Genomic DNA, 16,558 nt, shown 5'->3' with positions numbered 1-16,558 from the left:
ACCTATTGGTTAAATGCAAACCAAAATTTGTCAGTTGTGTTACGACTGCGGTCATATAGGTAAGTGTAGTGTTTTTCTGTGATGTGTCTCCTTTCGTTTACCACTCTAATATGCAAACAGAGGTGCGCCGTACCACCACCAGGATTGGTTGCTGGGAGGTCGGGCTGCTGAAATCAAGATATAAGGCAGAAGGATGACGTCCTTCCCGGTCGGAAAGGGTCAGATGGGCGGGCCATTCTCTGTGGCATCCCAACCGGCAAGTTCTGTATTAGTTGTAGGAGGGAGTGAGCTGCTACTTCTTGTTTTATTTGTTTTTCACCTGTTTAAGTTAGAAAGGGAGGAAAGACTCTGTATTTAATTTTGTACTTTTATTTTGATAGGTAAGTCGACCTCCTCAAGACTAGTGTGGTTTTGTTTATTATTTTGGCATAGAGCTCATTCCTAATTTAATTTACACCTTACCCTTGATTTGGTGCTGTTAAACTCAACCTTTGATTTTCATTACACATTTATTGTAAATAAATAATTTCTGTGAGAAAAGGTTTTGTGTGTGCTACTTCAGACTCGTGCAGGATGGCGCTTCATGTTGCGTTAAGTAACCCCTAGGCTGGGCGTAACAGTTGGTATGAATACTTTGAGGCTTTGACGGCTAACCAGCAGTGGAAATGCAATACCCTTTGGTCAAATTCAGTGAATATCTGCTCATGGCCCACTAAATGACAATCCACTAATTACAAGTGACCAAAAATAACATTTCACAGTCTACCTTTAGCTGTACATGCAATAATTTGTTTTAATGATATCTACATTATTTTAGAGAAAACACATCCATTACACATTCCAAAGAGGCATATAAATTTAGATGTAAGAACACACACTTGGCAACAACTGAGTTAAGCCACAAATATTATCACACTCACTCCCCTTAAGTTGTCTGCTTGGCATAGCTGTTTGCTTTATTGTTCAGTTCCTGATGAATCCTTTGTTTTGTTGTATTTTGTATTATCATGTTATTATGTCTTATGAGCTGCATAACAGGAACCTGCAGCAAACGAGGTCGGTTTAAATGTAACAGACTTCGATCTTTTCCTGTGTGATGACTATAACATGAAAATAACAGAAAGACAGATGTACCTGGAGGCTGTCCATCTTGGAGGAGCACTTGATGAGAATGACCCTTGCCAACAGGAGGAGGAAGGGGTTGGCCACCAGGCTATAGACCGACTCTCCATCCAGGAGCAGGCTGGAGTGGATAGCTTCAACCAGGGTCTGGGACTGCTTGCAAAAGATGTGGAAATTTGAGTTAAGCCATCACTACTGACATATGACTGAATGAAATGAAGGTTTGTGCAAAAGCAAACATTCAGAATATGAAATGAAATGACACAAAATACACTGGCCAGGACTACAGGTTGTTGAATTTTTGAAATACTAAATTTAAAATAAAAAGAACATCATAGCACACAATTCACCAGGTACAGGAGCCTAAATGTATTTAAGTTAATGCTTTAACAATTAGAAAGCAATCATTTAAGTCTGTGTTCAAACAATAATAATTCATGTTGATTTGAAAGGAGTTAAATACAAAGATTTACAGTATGTACAGCTAAATGTACATATAGCTTATATAGTATTCTATATATCTAGTTGGGCTGGACCAAAATTTCTGAATATTTGGTCGTTACGGTGGTATCTGAATATTTATTTTGAGAATATTCGGATTCCCCCAGCTCCTGGAGCCAAGAAATTGCTATTCGGGCCCTAACATCTAGTATTCATTTTTATAGTGATACAGTAGGTTAATAATTAGATTTCTTGCCCTGAAAGCATGTGGATGATACAAAAGGTCTAAATTAATATAATTATGTCTAAAAATCACTCAACATTTCATTTATATAAGTAATACACGTGGACAAAATTGTTGGTACCCCTCGGTTAATGAAAGAAAAATCCACAATGGTCGCAGAAATAATTTGAATATGACAAAAGTAATAAGAAATAAAAATTCTATGAAAATTAACCAATGAAAATTAGACATTGCTTTTAAAACTGTGGGTTATAAAAAAAATAAACTCATGAAACAGACCTGGACAAAAATGATGGTACCCCTAGAAAAGACTGAAAATCATGTGACCATAGGGACATGTTCAATCAAGGTGTGTCCTCTAATTAGCATCACAGGTGTCTACAAACTTGTAATCAGTCAGTCGGCCTATTTATAGGGTTACAGTAGTCACTGTGCTGTTTGGTGACATGGTGTGTACCACACTAAACATGGACCAGAGGAAGCCAAGGAGAGAGTTGTCTCAGGAGATTAGAAAGAAAATTATAGACAAGCATGTTAAAGGTAAAGGCTGTAAGACCATCTCCAAGCAGCTTGATGTTCCTGTGACTACAGTTACACATGTTATTCAGAAATTTAAGATCCATGGGACTGTAGCCAACCTCCCTGGATGTGGCTGCAGGAGGAAAATTGATGACAAATGGAAGAGACAGATAATACGAATGGTAACAAAAGAGCCCAGAACAACCTTTAAAGACATTAAAGGTGAACTTCAAGGTCAAGGTACATCAGTGTCAGATCTCACCATCCGTCGTTGTTTGAGCCAAAGTGGACTTCATGGGAGACGACCAAAGAGGACACCATTGTTTAAAACAAATCCTAAAAAAGCCAGACTGGAATTTGCCAAACTGCATGTTGACAAGCCACAAAGCTTCTGGGAGAATGTCCTATGGACAGACGAGATAAAACTGGAACTTTTTGGCACATCAGCTCTATGTTCACAGATGCAAAAATGAAGCATATCAAGAAAAGAACACTGTCCCTACTGTGAAACATGGAGGAGGCTCTGTTATGTTCTGGGGCTGCTTTGCTACATCTGGTACATGGTGTCTTGAATCTGTGCAGGGTACAATGAAATCTCATGACTATCAAGGTATTCTAGAGAGAAATGTGCTGCTCAGTGTCAGAAAGCTTGGTCTCAGTCGCAGGTCATGAGTCTTGCAACAGGATAATGACCCAAAACACACAGCTAAAAACAGCCAAGAATGGCTAAGAGGAAAACATTGGACTATTCTGAAGTGGCCGTCTATGAGCCCTGATCTAAATCCTATTGAACATCTGTGGAAGGAGCTGAAACATGCCGTCTGGAGAAGGAACCCTTCAAACCTGAGACAACTGGAGCAGTCTGCTCATGAGGAGTGAACCAGAATACCTGCTGAGAGGTGCAGAAGTCTCACTGACAGTTACAGAAATGGTTTGATTGCAGTGATTGCCTCAAAAGGTTGTGCAACAAAATATTAAGTTAAGGGTACCATCATTTTTGTCCAGGCTTGTTTCATGAGTTTATTTTTTAAAATAATTCTGTCAAACCACGGTTCAAAAGCAATGTCTGATTTTCATTGGTTAATTTTCATAGAATTTTAATTTTTTATTACTTTTGTCAGATTCAAATTAATTCTGTGACCATTGTGGATTTTTCTTTCATTAACCGAGGGCTACCAACAATTTTGTCCATGTGTGTATGTGGGAACAGTGCACCTTTAAATTGACATTTCATATGAGGAGATATGAAGTGTGACTAGTTTGCTGGCACAGTTTTTTTATTTTTTTCCCTCTGTTTCTCTTATTTTGGAAAACCTGAAAAAGGGAAGATAATTTTTGTACTAAATATTTGTGCAAGATTTAAAGTAGACAGTTAAATTTTACCAAGTGGTCCTGTGGATTTTCTTTGATGAGGAATATCACGAGAGGAAATGTGAGAGCGTCAAGCTGACGGCTTCCTTAATTAGAACCTACACCAGGCATTAATGACACAATTTGACAGCCTCAAACTGACCGTCTACAGTCTGTAGAGCCATCTTGATCAGTGAAATCTGCTTCCTGATATTCAGATTGCACCCTGTGAGCTCAGTTCTGTCTCAGCCTCACGAATTTGCATACTAATTATTGAAATCGTCTTTCAAACTTGTGCAAATGCAGAATAATGATGTGCTTTGCTATTTCTTTCTGCTGTTTTGTGAAACAGTACATTTCACAATTCATGCATAACAACAATTACATTTTAGCATTAAAAATAGATTAAAGAGCTTGGTTATAATGGTGGATTAACCATTACAGAAACTACAGCAATACTGGTAATTTAAGGCAGTGGTGGCAAACACCTTACACTGGGTGGTGGTCAAATAAATTTGTTAAGCACTATATGCATATATATATACACTACCGTTCAAAAGTTTGGGGTTACCCAGGCACACACACTTTAATTCATGTGCTAACATAATTGCACAAGGGTTTTCTAATCATCAATTAGCCTTTCAACACGTTTAACTAACACAATGTAGCATCAGAACACGAGTGATGGTTGCAGGAAATGGGCCTCTGTACCGCTATGTAGATATTTCATTAAAAATCAGATTACTGAAAGACATTTGACTGAAATTTCACCAATACAACTGAGTAGAATGAAATTTAGATTTTAAAAATAACATTTACAAAAATCTATACCTTCTTTCTGGCTTTGGACAATCCCCAACCACAGCGCAGAATTTGACCAGTTTTTATTGGACCTGATTTCCACTAAAGATACAGTCACTGCTTCTACTGCCTGCAGTCTGGTCAGTGAGCCCCACCCTGCCAGGAGAAAGGCTCCCTCTCCTCACAAATCTCAATTTAACCCCTGGTGACATGTAATAAACCTGAGCAGATCGGTGCACAGTCTAAAGGTGTCTTAGGGTACACCATTATAATTGTAACATCCCTCCTACAAAAGTATCCATGTATTGGAAAGCTCTGATTATCACACTGTCAACAGTCTGGCCCAGAAGCAATTAAAACATGCCCTATCAATACAGTGATTGATGCACTACGGTTATCCGTCCACTCATCCACTGTCGGCTGTTTATCCAGTTTTGAGTCATTAAGCACAGTAGCCATGACATTAGGTAACCCAGAGAAGCATCTGTTCCTCCAACCCCATCTACTTCAGCTCTTACTGGGGGATCACATAGTGTTCCCAACCCAGAGGAGATCTACATCCAATCATCCATTATCTATACACCGCTTAATCCTCACTAGGGTCGCGGGGGGGGGCTGGAGCCTATCCCAGCTGACTCGGGCGAAGGCAGGGGACACCCTAGACAGGTCACCAGTCTGTCGCAGGGCTACATACAGAGACAAACAATCACTCTCACATTCACACCTACGGGCAATTTAGAATGATCAATTAACCTCAGCATATTTTTGGACTGTGGGAGGAAGCCGGAGTACCCGGAGAAAACCCACACATGCACAGGGAGAACATGCAAACTCCATGCAGAAAGATCCCGGGAAAGCCAGGACGCGAACCAGGGATCTTCTTGCTGCAAGGCGAAAGTGCTAACCACTACGCCACTGAGCAGCCCCTCAGAGGAGATCTAATATTAAAAAAAACTCCAGAGTGTTCTATCTCTGACCCAAATTCTCATCTCAGGTGATCGTGTCAAGCGTACCTGCCCAAGGAAAAGTCCTGTCGGTAATTTGGAGGGCCGGACATGCAGAGAGCAAAACCCATTTCCGCTGCTTGAATTCATGGTTTTACCCTTGCTGTCACACAAAGTCTCACACACATAAATGTAAGCTGGGAGGCAGCTGGACTCCAGCTCCAACTCACCACAACAATCCAGTAAAAAATCTTTTTCCCGGCAGACATTTTTTTTTTGTCTCAGTAGAAAAACCAGATGTTAGTGTAATAACATAACAATGCCTCTGTTCTGTTCATGTATTCTGGTAAACTACAGCAGTTACTCTGAGCCTGAAACTGAAGCAGCTAAATGGATTTCAACTTTCATTCATTTAAGTATTTACACATGTGGTTCAGGCTGGGCCATATATCCAATTCATTTGATTAATTAACATTTTTGTTTTTTCCCACGATGCGCAATGCCTACAACATGAATTCCAAGTCTGTCCAACAGCAGTGCATCACTGGAAAATAGTTCTCCAGTGTCATATTATTAACGCAGGCTGTCACCTGCACGTACATCCTGCCAGTCAAACATATTTAAGTTAAAACAGCAGCAGCTTACAACAAGAAAGGAAGGTAACCTCACCTGAGTGACAGAAACGGTTCAGTTTGGTGGAGTCTGGCATTAAACAGAAACTGTAAAAACTATCATATTAAGGGGGAACCCAGATAGTTCAACTCGTTGCAAACCATGAACAGGAGAGTTAGATTCCGGGTCTTCCTGGAGGTTTCCCCCCATTCTTCTCCCTACTTTCCTGCCTGCCTCTCCATTAACCTGTCTAATAAAGCCAACAAAAGGCCAAAAAAATAACTTTTAAAAAAATTTTAAAAGTGTGCTAGCACAACAAACCCGTCCCATCACCACACACTAAAGCAGAAACCACAACTAAAAAAGAAGCTTAAATTACCTGCCTCACTTTCCAGTGTCACTCTGTTAAGTACCTTGTTTCTGGGTGATGCAAAGAACATTTTGAGATACCCTTGTATATACCATGGTGAGTAGGTTTCTTCTTACCCTCACTTATGACCAAGATGCTATTAAATATAAGCATCAATTAAAAATGTGTCGCCTCAATTACCTCCTAATTTTGTAACTTGACAAAAGTTGCCTGTTTGCACATCTAGCAGGCACAGAGCATCATCAGCACTTATCTTAAGTTTTGCTTCTGTGGTTAATAGAAGTCAAACATTCCCTCTCCTTTTAGTTCTCCTTTGGTCTGACCAAACTTCTACAAAAAATATGCTCCACTGTGTTAATCAGCTGAGCAGCACAAACAGCATACTGTGCTTTTCCTGAAACATCAGAAACCGCTGCCTACTGCTGATAAAAAGACAATCGGGGCAAAGTCCAGTGCTGTAAAGCAGAAAAAAAGGAGGTCAAACATGCTAAAATACTGCACAGACCTGAGGAGGCAAGCAGACTTAGCGGTAATTCACTGCACCTATGAACAACTTTTACATGGAACAGTGATTTGATCAACTGTTGATATAAAACTGTTTATTAGCACAACGTTTAAATACAAAACAGCAACGAGAGCAAAGTTTGTGGTTCAGGAAAACCACGACACTGACCTGAAAGACGCTTAAGCTAGTGACTTCATCTGTCTGCTGGTTGGTGCTAGGCCGATAGTTTATAGTGGGTTTGTCATTAGTTTATTTCATTGTTTTGTCTCTATCAATCAGTTTAAGTTTCATACTGTTCATGCCAACATTATTTTTAGTTCATTTTAATGTTTATTTGGTTGTTTTTACATTGGGCAACTTTCAGGCTATTAATTTACATTACAGGGACCGACTTATAGATGGACCTTTTATGCATACTGTATGCAGTTATTTAATTTTATGTTTTTTTAAACACTTGCAAACATATCTGCATACCTTGATGTGGCAATCACAATTACACTCTCATGATAAAACAGCTGCATTGTATGTTTTTAATCGCACGTGCTATGCTATAGTTTATATATTTATGGATTTACTGTATATATTCTGTATCTGTTACAACAAGACAGTGTTTCCAAGCTGATCATTAAAGTTACCATGGTCAGATTTCACTTTATTTAGAAGGAACAGTCTATATCAATTAGACGTTGAAATGAACTGAACTTCTTTGTCGGGATAAAATCCACGTGACTGTCCTATGTTTGTCCTCTCTTTCACCTGTGCTGTCATGCATGCATGGATGACCTGCTCTATAACATCGGCTCCTTGGTGTGACAGCACAGATAAATCACCAATGCCAAAGGAATTACTTTGATAAAAGTAACGGCTCTCTCTTCTGGTGTAATGGCAGGGTGAAACGCACTATTGTGCTCGCAGCACCGCAGTGCCAAGAGGAAGCAATCTCCTCAACCCCGTGTAATTAGGACCCCAGAGATGCTTCATTACTGGGTACTTCTCCTACACCGAGCCTGTCTCCAACTATCTCTGGTTCTGTTCCAACTCTGCTCACTTAATGCACCACCGTAAAGGTAAGCTTTGACACACTCAGGACAAAGCATGATTCAATAGTAGGCAATGTTTCAAAAGTAGAGTAAAATACAATCAATAAATTAGGGAAACATATTTACATAATCATTTCAAATAATAAACTAAAATTAAAAGTATTTAACATGCTTCGCAGTAGGGACTATGATGAATACATTTGACTGTAGCAATCACAATAGAGTGACTAATTTCTGAACTGTTATAAAAGAGACCGTTTTCCCATGCCGATCACTAACCCTATGAACCCCAAAACCTGCTAGTGGGTTTTTAAAGGCATGTTAAATTTTTGGAGAAAAAACTACAGTAAATCGCCAAACTTCTACCATTTATCAGAGCCAGAAGCTGTCAAGCATCCACATGTCAGGACTCAAGGTTTCCCAGCAGAACGTTGCATTACAATAAGATGATCAATGTGAGTCACTTCACCTTGTTGTGACTGATCAGTGTATTTGTTTGCACTGGATTCAATATGAAACAAAGAATTCCTTCAAAGCGTCCCTCAGTGCAACTGCAAAGCCATGAGTGACTAACCTGTGACTTATAGTAATGTGCCAAAAATAATTCTGGGACATTTCAGGCTGTATTACACACAGCAGAGAGGAGTTAAGGGAGGAAAGAAATGAAGAATGTAAACAGTAAAATATCTATAGTGTGCATAGTTTAGTGTGTAGAGCCACCATTTTTTCCAGTATTGGTAACACCTCTGACTATTTATGAAATATGTTATGAATGTTAAGCTGAGGTTTCGATTTTGTATTTTTTTTTTTTATCAAAGAAATCCAGCTTTCTTATGATTTCCGGCTTCATAACTGTGTTATTCTGCACAAACACATTTTTACATTGTTTTCTCTCCTCCCAGTCATGGTTGTGCTGTTTGCATAGAGGTCCGGGATTTTATATTGCATTTATATTGCACTAAAAAGTGATCCATCAGTGAGAAAATGTGTTATAGGAGCAAAAACTGTTGAGAGACTGCCTCTGGTTCAAAGATTGGAATAGAGAAAACTAAAATTACAATCGCAAAAGCCAGCTAGGTGACTACACTAAAAAATGTGTTGAAGAAAATGTGACTTAGTGCACGTCTTTCCACTAGCTTTAAGGGCACATGGAAATAAACGGTAAGCAAGCAAAGCGTAAACAAAGCAATCTATGTTTTAGATTTGCTGAGGAGTCTACTTTTGCACTGATAACAGCTTTGCACACTCTTTCTTGGGAACAGCTTCATGAGGTCATCACTGGGAGCTTTTCCAACAGTGCTGAAGGAGATCACACATATGCTGAGCACTCATTGAAGAGTGCTCAGCATACTGACTGCTTTTCCTTCATTCTGCACGTCGATTCATCCAACCGTGTGATTGATTGTGAGGGCCAGATCATGTGATGCAGCACTCCATCAATCCTCTCTTTCTGGTCAAACAGCCTGGGCAGAACCTGGAGGTGTGTTGTGGCTCAATGTACTGTTAAAAAAATAAAAGCGTGCCCCACTGAGCTCAAATAAGGTGGGCTGGCATGTCGCTGCAGAATGTGGTAGCCATGCTGTTTAAATGTTGACTTGAATAATGAGTAAACAGGGTCACAATGAGGACTGATTAAACTGTCTCCTCCCAATAGCTGTTGTTGATGTATGATTGCTACCATCACCACGGAAAACTATGACAGAAGAAATGTGCTGACAACCTATTTTTCTCAAAGAAAACAAAATTAAAAACTAGAAAAGCACTCAGAGAACACAGTACTCCACAAAGGCTGTTCATTCCCCCGTATGGCATTGTCAGAAATGCAGCATTTTTTTTTTTTTTTTTAGAAATGCAGCATTTTTTTATTAGTTACTGATGATTAGACATCCCAGCAGCATAGAATGTGGCCATATAATATAGATGTACCCACGAACAAAATGACCTTGCGCTGAGCACAGGCATGTGTTGTGCATGTCTACGTTATGCACGGATACCGAATCCGTGCATAATATGTAGTGGGTGGCGAGAAATGATTGGACTCGGAAACACCCCCACAGTTTAATCACTTGGTCCTTGCATCATTTCCGACTGATAAGTCCCAATAAGTCCGCAGCGGTGGATCTGTAGTAGGATCGAAATCATGTGATCGTCATCAGCATGCTGACGCAATCTTCACTTGTCACAGTCACAGTGACGCCGTGCCGCTATCCCACAATGATACAGAAATCTTTAACAAATCCGTGGATCCAGACTATAAGCCACATCACTGCCAAAATCTAATTCTTTGGTCATTTCTGACCTTCCTTGAAAATTTCATCCAAATCTGTTGGTCCGTTTTTGAGTAATGTTGCAGAAAGACAAACAGACGGACAAACCGTCAATAACCACATAATTCTGCTGCATTCCTTGGTGGAATAAAAAAATCCCTACAGGATATGTATGATGATACTTAACACAAAAGGATGAGACAGCAATGACATAATATCATACCTGAGAGGACAGCAGGGCCTGGGGCAGGAGATCACAGATATGGAAGGAGACCAAAGGACCAGTCCAGTTACTTTGGGCAAACGCATGAAGGCATGAGACAGCCAGGGTCATCACTGCCAGCTCCCTGCAGCAGGACGGACACACACACTGGATTTACTGCACAGAAACACTGCAGAGAAGAGACTATATCTGAAAGTTTTCCAATATGAGAAAGAATGAAATGTTATGTTTAGAATTTCTGTGCCCTGAACAAGAGGAACAAGCTACAACACCCATACTATGGGATATCACAGCCTTGATGGAAGACACCTCACTTTACACCTTTAAGGCAGATGATCTGTGATGACATACAGTACTAGTCAAAAGCTTGATTGCACCTTCTCATTCAATGGTTTTTATTTCTTTTAATCATTTTTTACATAGTAGATTAATACTGAAGACATCAAAACTATGAAAGAACAGCACCACGCCATCCCATCTGGTTTGTGCTTACTGACACCATCATTTATTTTTCAACAGGACAATGATTCCAAACACCTCCAGGCTGTATAAGGGTTATTTGACCAAGAAGGTGTAGCGGAACGTGTAGGAATGGTAGAAACTACACTTTATGGTTAAAATTACACTTGTTAATTTAGGGGCACCATCTTCAGCTTGCCTGAGGAAAATATCAATTTAAGCTAAGTCTCAAAGAGACTTTGATTAAAATGAAATTGATCAGTCTCATTCTGAAAGTCATAAACTCTGATTTCATTGACCTCCAGTTCCCAAAACAAGGAAATACATGGTAGAACCAAGGATAATTATACACAAACATTTATTAACTAATACTACAAACAAACAATAAACAACAATGACAATAAAACAACAGACAGTGAATAAATGAATGAATAAATGCAGATAAACTAATGGACTATGATCGTCACTGGAAGCAGTTGGTAGAAAAGGTGATGAATTTAGAATTTGGAATTGGTGGTTGGTATCATGTGTGTGCATCTTCCACAAACACCTCAGATTCGATGTGTTCTTCTTCCATACTGGTCCTGATCAACCTGGTATCAGAGACTGAGTCCAGATCATCATTCTGATGATGGTGCATTTCTTTAATGTTCTGATTTAAACTGTTCTATTCACTCCTGTGTAGAAAGCTCTGTGTGTTAGGTTGGGAGATCAAAAGGTCAGAATGCCAATCCTGCAGAGGTGGGGTTTTCCTCACAGTTGACACTTTATGACCCTGATCAGATTCTAGTGGAAGTAGGAGGCATCCTGTTGCCTCCAAAAGTGCCGTGAGTGGTCCTTTAGTAGTAAACACCCAATCAGCAGATGTTCCATTTGGAGGTGAATTTTGGGTTAGCAGGCCCCTTTAGGTAACTTCAGCTGTGGAGAGGAGAGGCCTTATCCAGCAGCTCCCCAAGGAATGTCAAAACATCCACAATAGAGCCCTGAAATGGCAGAATATTTTGGTTCTGCTACTACTGTACAAGCACCGCCATAGACACTCACTGGCCCCTTTATTAGGTACACTTTGCTAGGAAAAGGGTGGACCCCCTTTTGCCTTCAGAACTGTATTAATTATTCATGGCATACTTTCAACAAGGTGTTGAAAACATCCAAGACAGATGGGACATGCTTTGTATGCTTCGTGCTGATGTTGTGCAGAAAGAAGCCACACCCTGGAGGACAGGGGTGAACAGACGACTTATTCTTCGCCTCAGGCTTGGTGGTCATATCGAGACACAAAGCTCGCGACTTTACAGGAAAATTCTAACTAAGGACTCTGTTGGCATCTGTGCTCACCAAAGAGGTAGCAGTGGCTAACAACAACAGAAGCAGTTAAGCTTACTTCAAGTTGGCAGTAGCCTACAGAAAACAGAGCTAACTAGCAGTAGCTAGCTAGCTTAACTTAGAGGAGGTGTTCTTTATGGGATGAGGAGTGTAAGGACTGAGTGATGACAGGCGCTTATATGTGCAGGTGGGGTCTCACATATGTCTTCGCAGATTATCTAACCTTAAAAGTGTTAATAGATGTGTCTTCAGTCAAGCCACACAAGGGCGTAATATCCCGTAATATATGTGTTGTACTGAGTGATTTGATTGAAAGGGAACGATTCCACAGCTTTGACAGATGTTTACACAAGTTTACAGAAGGGCATAGAGACTACATTTTTTTCAACCATCCAACCAACTTTCTGGGCAATTAAAGAGGTTTAAAAACACAATCATTGTTATGCTTTTCTACCTTTCTATTAGGAGAAGACAGTGATGGAAGATGATAGAACAGAAAAGAAAAGGACCCAATCGTAATGAAGGAAGAGGAGGAGGAGCAATATGTGCTGCATTCAACATTTACTCGTCGACAGATCTCAGGGGAGAGGAGAAGGGAGATGTTAAGCTGTCCTTATTAAAAATTAATAATTCATGACAAAGGTAATAGAGACAGTGAACAGAGTTAACAAACACTCTTGAGAACAACTAACACACGTCATCAGGACAAGGTGGAGATTTTGATTAGTGGCTGATGTTTATGTTATTAATGTTACGTTATGTATCTATGCATCTATGTTTGTATGTATTTAATATGTACTAGTAGTTTTCCACTTTCATCTCACGCACATGTTAGTAGTACCGTAGTCTCAATTCTGGCTTGTTTGCATTTCTTTTAACTAATCACAGTCATCGTAACTAACATTGGGACTACGTGAACAATGCAGTTTTGGTGTGTTCTCAAAAAAGTGACTTGTTGTGGTGGAACATTTGCATGCAGGAAGGCAAGCGCTGTCAAAATGAATAATCAAGGGATAGGCAGATGATTTTTTTGTGTAAAAAAATACTATGCAAATATGCATAAAGATGAGTTTTTAGGTGTGATGTCTATGATAGGAAAAGGACTTTAATCAAAATCACAATGAGTACAAATGAAAAAGAATGTTGTGGATCATAATGATGACTAAACCTTTTACAAACTAGACAAGATGTCTGGCAGATGTTCCTAGCCTCTATAGCCAGTTAACACACAGGTGAAACCTCAGAAATCCTCTGATTAATGGCTGGTGTCTTAATGCAATATTACCTGTTGGTCTGATTATCGTTGGTGCCTCCATTCAAGTACAGCAGGACCCGTCTTTCCAGGTAGGTCTCGATGTCCTCACCCTCATTGCAGCTGCCCTCTCCAGTGAGCAGATCTAATATCTGTGGGTTCAGCAGAACTGCGTCAAAGTCTCCTTCCATTAAGGACTCCAGCAGAGAGCCTGCCTCTGGAAAAACATATTAAGCACAATGACCTTAAGCATGCGAATAGTTGCTGGTCTATACTTACATAACTTAGCAGTACTGAAAAATGTGTACAATGTATCTAATTCACACACACTGCAAGGTGCTCGACTGCCATCGGAAAGAAGTTTGGGTTCATTGTCTTGCCACAGACACTTGGGCATGGGAACAATTACTGGCCAGTCTGCTTTCCCACCTGAGCCACAGCCAGAAATGAACTCATTCTACAACGTTTACTCATTTAGGTCAGTTTATGTGACTAAATAAGAGCACTGTCGTTGTATCAAATAAGGTTGACAAACAGCAATTTAAACAGATGGACTGCATTTAATGAATAAAATCTGCAACTGATATCAGATAACTTTGTTATCGAGATAATTTAGCTTAACTTCAAGTTCCATGCACTTGGCTAGCAGCTAGCTAAACGGGACAGAGAACCATGCATTTTGGCAACAAATCCTGTGTATGTGTCAGTCACTTGCAAAGCATTCTCTCAATCCCACATCACCTGGTAAATATACCGCATCCTGTAATTTTTTGAACTTCAGACTTAAGCCAGAAGACAGTGCTGCCAGAAATCTCGTGACTCAGACACTCGGCTCTGAAACAGTCTGGAAGGCAAGTGCAAATGAACATCCACAAATTTTTCCAAGATTCACCCCATTAAAACTCTGGTTTACACATTTCTGTAGTTTATTTTGCAAATAATGCACACCAGCAAACAGACTAACCCCCTGGGAGAAAAGTGACAAATTTCAAACTCTGAAAATTTGCTAAAGAAACACTGCATAAGGAATTCTGTGCAATGAAGGAAAACTCAAATACAAAATAATGTTTGCAGAGATTCTATTCTTTTTCAGCCTATGAAAGTATTATTCAAGCCTTCAAAACATAGCTCCAACTTGCAAAACCTTTTAATTAGATTTCAAGCTGTCCAAGACTTGACTTTCAACATTTTAAAGCTTTTTTTTAGTTCAGTTTCAAAACATGGCATGATATAAAAGTCAATGGATATTATTATTAAAAGGCATACACTTGTCTATATACGCTCTCAAAATAGATTGTGCATGTCTGAATAAAAGTCAAGCTATGAAGTGGTTAAAACTGTAACTAGACCTAAGAGACAGGATTGTGTCAAGTCACATCTGGAGAAGGAGAACATTTCTAAAGCAATGACAATGCTCAAGATCACAGCAGCCTTTACCATTCTCAAATGGAAGATGTCTGGATCCAACAACAGTCTTATTAGATCTGGTTGTCCAGCCAAACTAACAAAAAGCCTTGGTCAGACAGGTAAACAAGACCCAGAGTTCCTTTGTGGAAGTAAAATAACCCAATCATGGGTGCAATATTCCACTGATCAGGCCTTTATGAAAGAGTGGACAATTGGAAGTCATTACTTAGTAAAAGGCAGATGCCAGCCTGCTGAGACTTTGCCTTAAGACATCTGAACCACTTCCCGACTATGAGAAGCAAAATCCTCTGGTCTGATGAAATAAAGATTGAACCGTTTGGCCAACATTCCAGACCAGACACTGAGCATCACCCAATCAACAAGGTGGCAGCCATCATGTTTCTCTGTGACAGAGACAGAACTAGTCAGGATAGAAGGAAAGATGGATGCAGATAACATGCAGTAATCCTGACTGAAAACCTTTTCTGGAGTGCTCAGGATCTCAGGCTGGCAAAGGTTTAAATCTTTACAACACAAGGTCCATAAGCATGCAACCAAGAAAAGAGAGGACTGGCTTTGGGAAAAATCTGTGAAAGTGGAGTTGCACAGCCAGAGTCTGAACCTGAACCCAACAGACTATCTTTGGAGAGATCTGAAAATGACTGTGCTGATATTCCTCATCCAATCTTTTTGACCCTCATGGGGAAGGAGGGTTATCCTTTAAAAAATAACTGCTAACATTACACAGTTTATCAGAGCCAGAAACTGTAAAAACAAAAATAATCATCAGACAAATTAAAAACCTAACTTGGAAAATATCTGTAGTATATAGGACCACCATTTTGCTGCATTATTGGTAACACCTGTGGGCATTTTGGAAAATGCAGTACATGTTAATTCAAGGTTTTTCAATTTTGAAAGCTTTTTTTTTTTTTTTTTTTTAATCTACTTTTTCTTTTTTGTCATGTATGGCATTCTAACTGTGTCATACTGCACACGAGGTATTTTGAGCTCTTTCTACTTCTAGCCATGGTTGTGCTGTTTCCACAGAGGTCCAGGATTTTATATTGCAATGAAAAATCAGCACACTGTTAGTAAAAATGTGATATGAGCAAATAAATGTTCAGACACTGTCTGGGGTTAAGATGGTATTAAGATAAATTATGTTTGATCATGCTTTATGTGTATGAAGCTGATTTTTTTTGTAATTGCTATTAATGTGAGAGTGAGAGTCTAGTTTAAGACCAATTCACAAGATTTCATACTAGCTTTAAAAAAAAAAAAAAGAAAAGCAGTGCATTAATGTGAACTGGGATGAGGTTCTGGGTCAAAACAACGATCAAGTCCAAGTGGGCAGTGGTGCCGGTTTTTAATCATAAGCATTAAGAAAACTGCTGCGTTTATGTGTTTTTCTAATTTCCCCTGTAGCCTCCCTATACAAACTGGTAGCACCATGCTCTGCCTCAAAGCCAAAGTGAAATTGACAACCATCCCATCATTTGTTTGATATTGTTTGTAGTAATTTTTAATCTAACTTCATATTTTCATTAACTCAATGAGCATATTGAACCATTCCCCACAGTTACAGCATACAGAGTCATGCGATATGCTAACACTCCCACACCACCATATACTCTGTTGTGCAATGAGTAGGGCTGGGTGAAGAGGCTTATATT

The 16,558-nt window shown here is 39.5% G+C and overlaps 1 protein-coding gene across 2 annotated transcripts in view; it reads right to left on the bottom strand.

Moving 5' to 3' along the window:
- ttc27 (tetratricopeptide repeat domain 27) overlaps nt 1-16,558 on the bottom strand; it is a 106,375-nt gene that overhangs the window by 78,938 nt on the left and 10,879 nt on the right. Inside the window, exons 2-4 of one of the 2 annotated variants that reach the window (XM_023296331.3) lie at nt 13,509-13,692; nt 10,439-10,562; nt 1,135-1,278 (exon numbers count right to left, since the gene is read on the bottom strand). In XM_023296331.3, coding sequence (XP_023152099.2) covers nt 1,135-1,278; nt 10,439-10,562; nt 13,509-13,692 — 452 coding nt within the window. The remainder of the gene's footprint in view (nt 1-1,134; nt 1,279-10,438; nt 10,563-13,508; nt 13,693-16,558) is intronic. The other variant, XM_023296338.3, reaches the window with a different exon arrangement.

This window comes from Amphiprion ocellaris, chromosome 16 (assembly GCF_022539595.1).
Source record: "Amphiprion ocellaris isolate individual 3 ecotype Okinawa chromosome 16, ASM2253959v1, whole genome shotgun sequence".
Lineage (NCBI taxonomy): Eukaryota > Metazoa > Chordata > Actinopteri > Pomacentridae > Amphiprion > Amphiprion ocellaris.
Note: the sequence above shows the minus strand (reverse complement) of the source record. Positions and strands in the feature narration are given on the sequence as shown.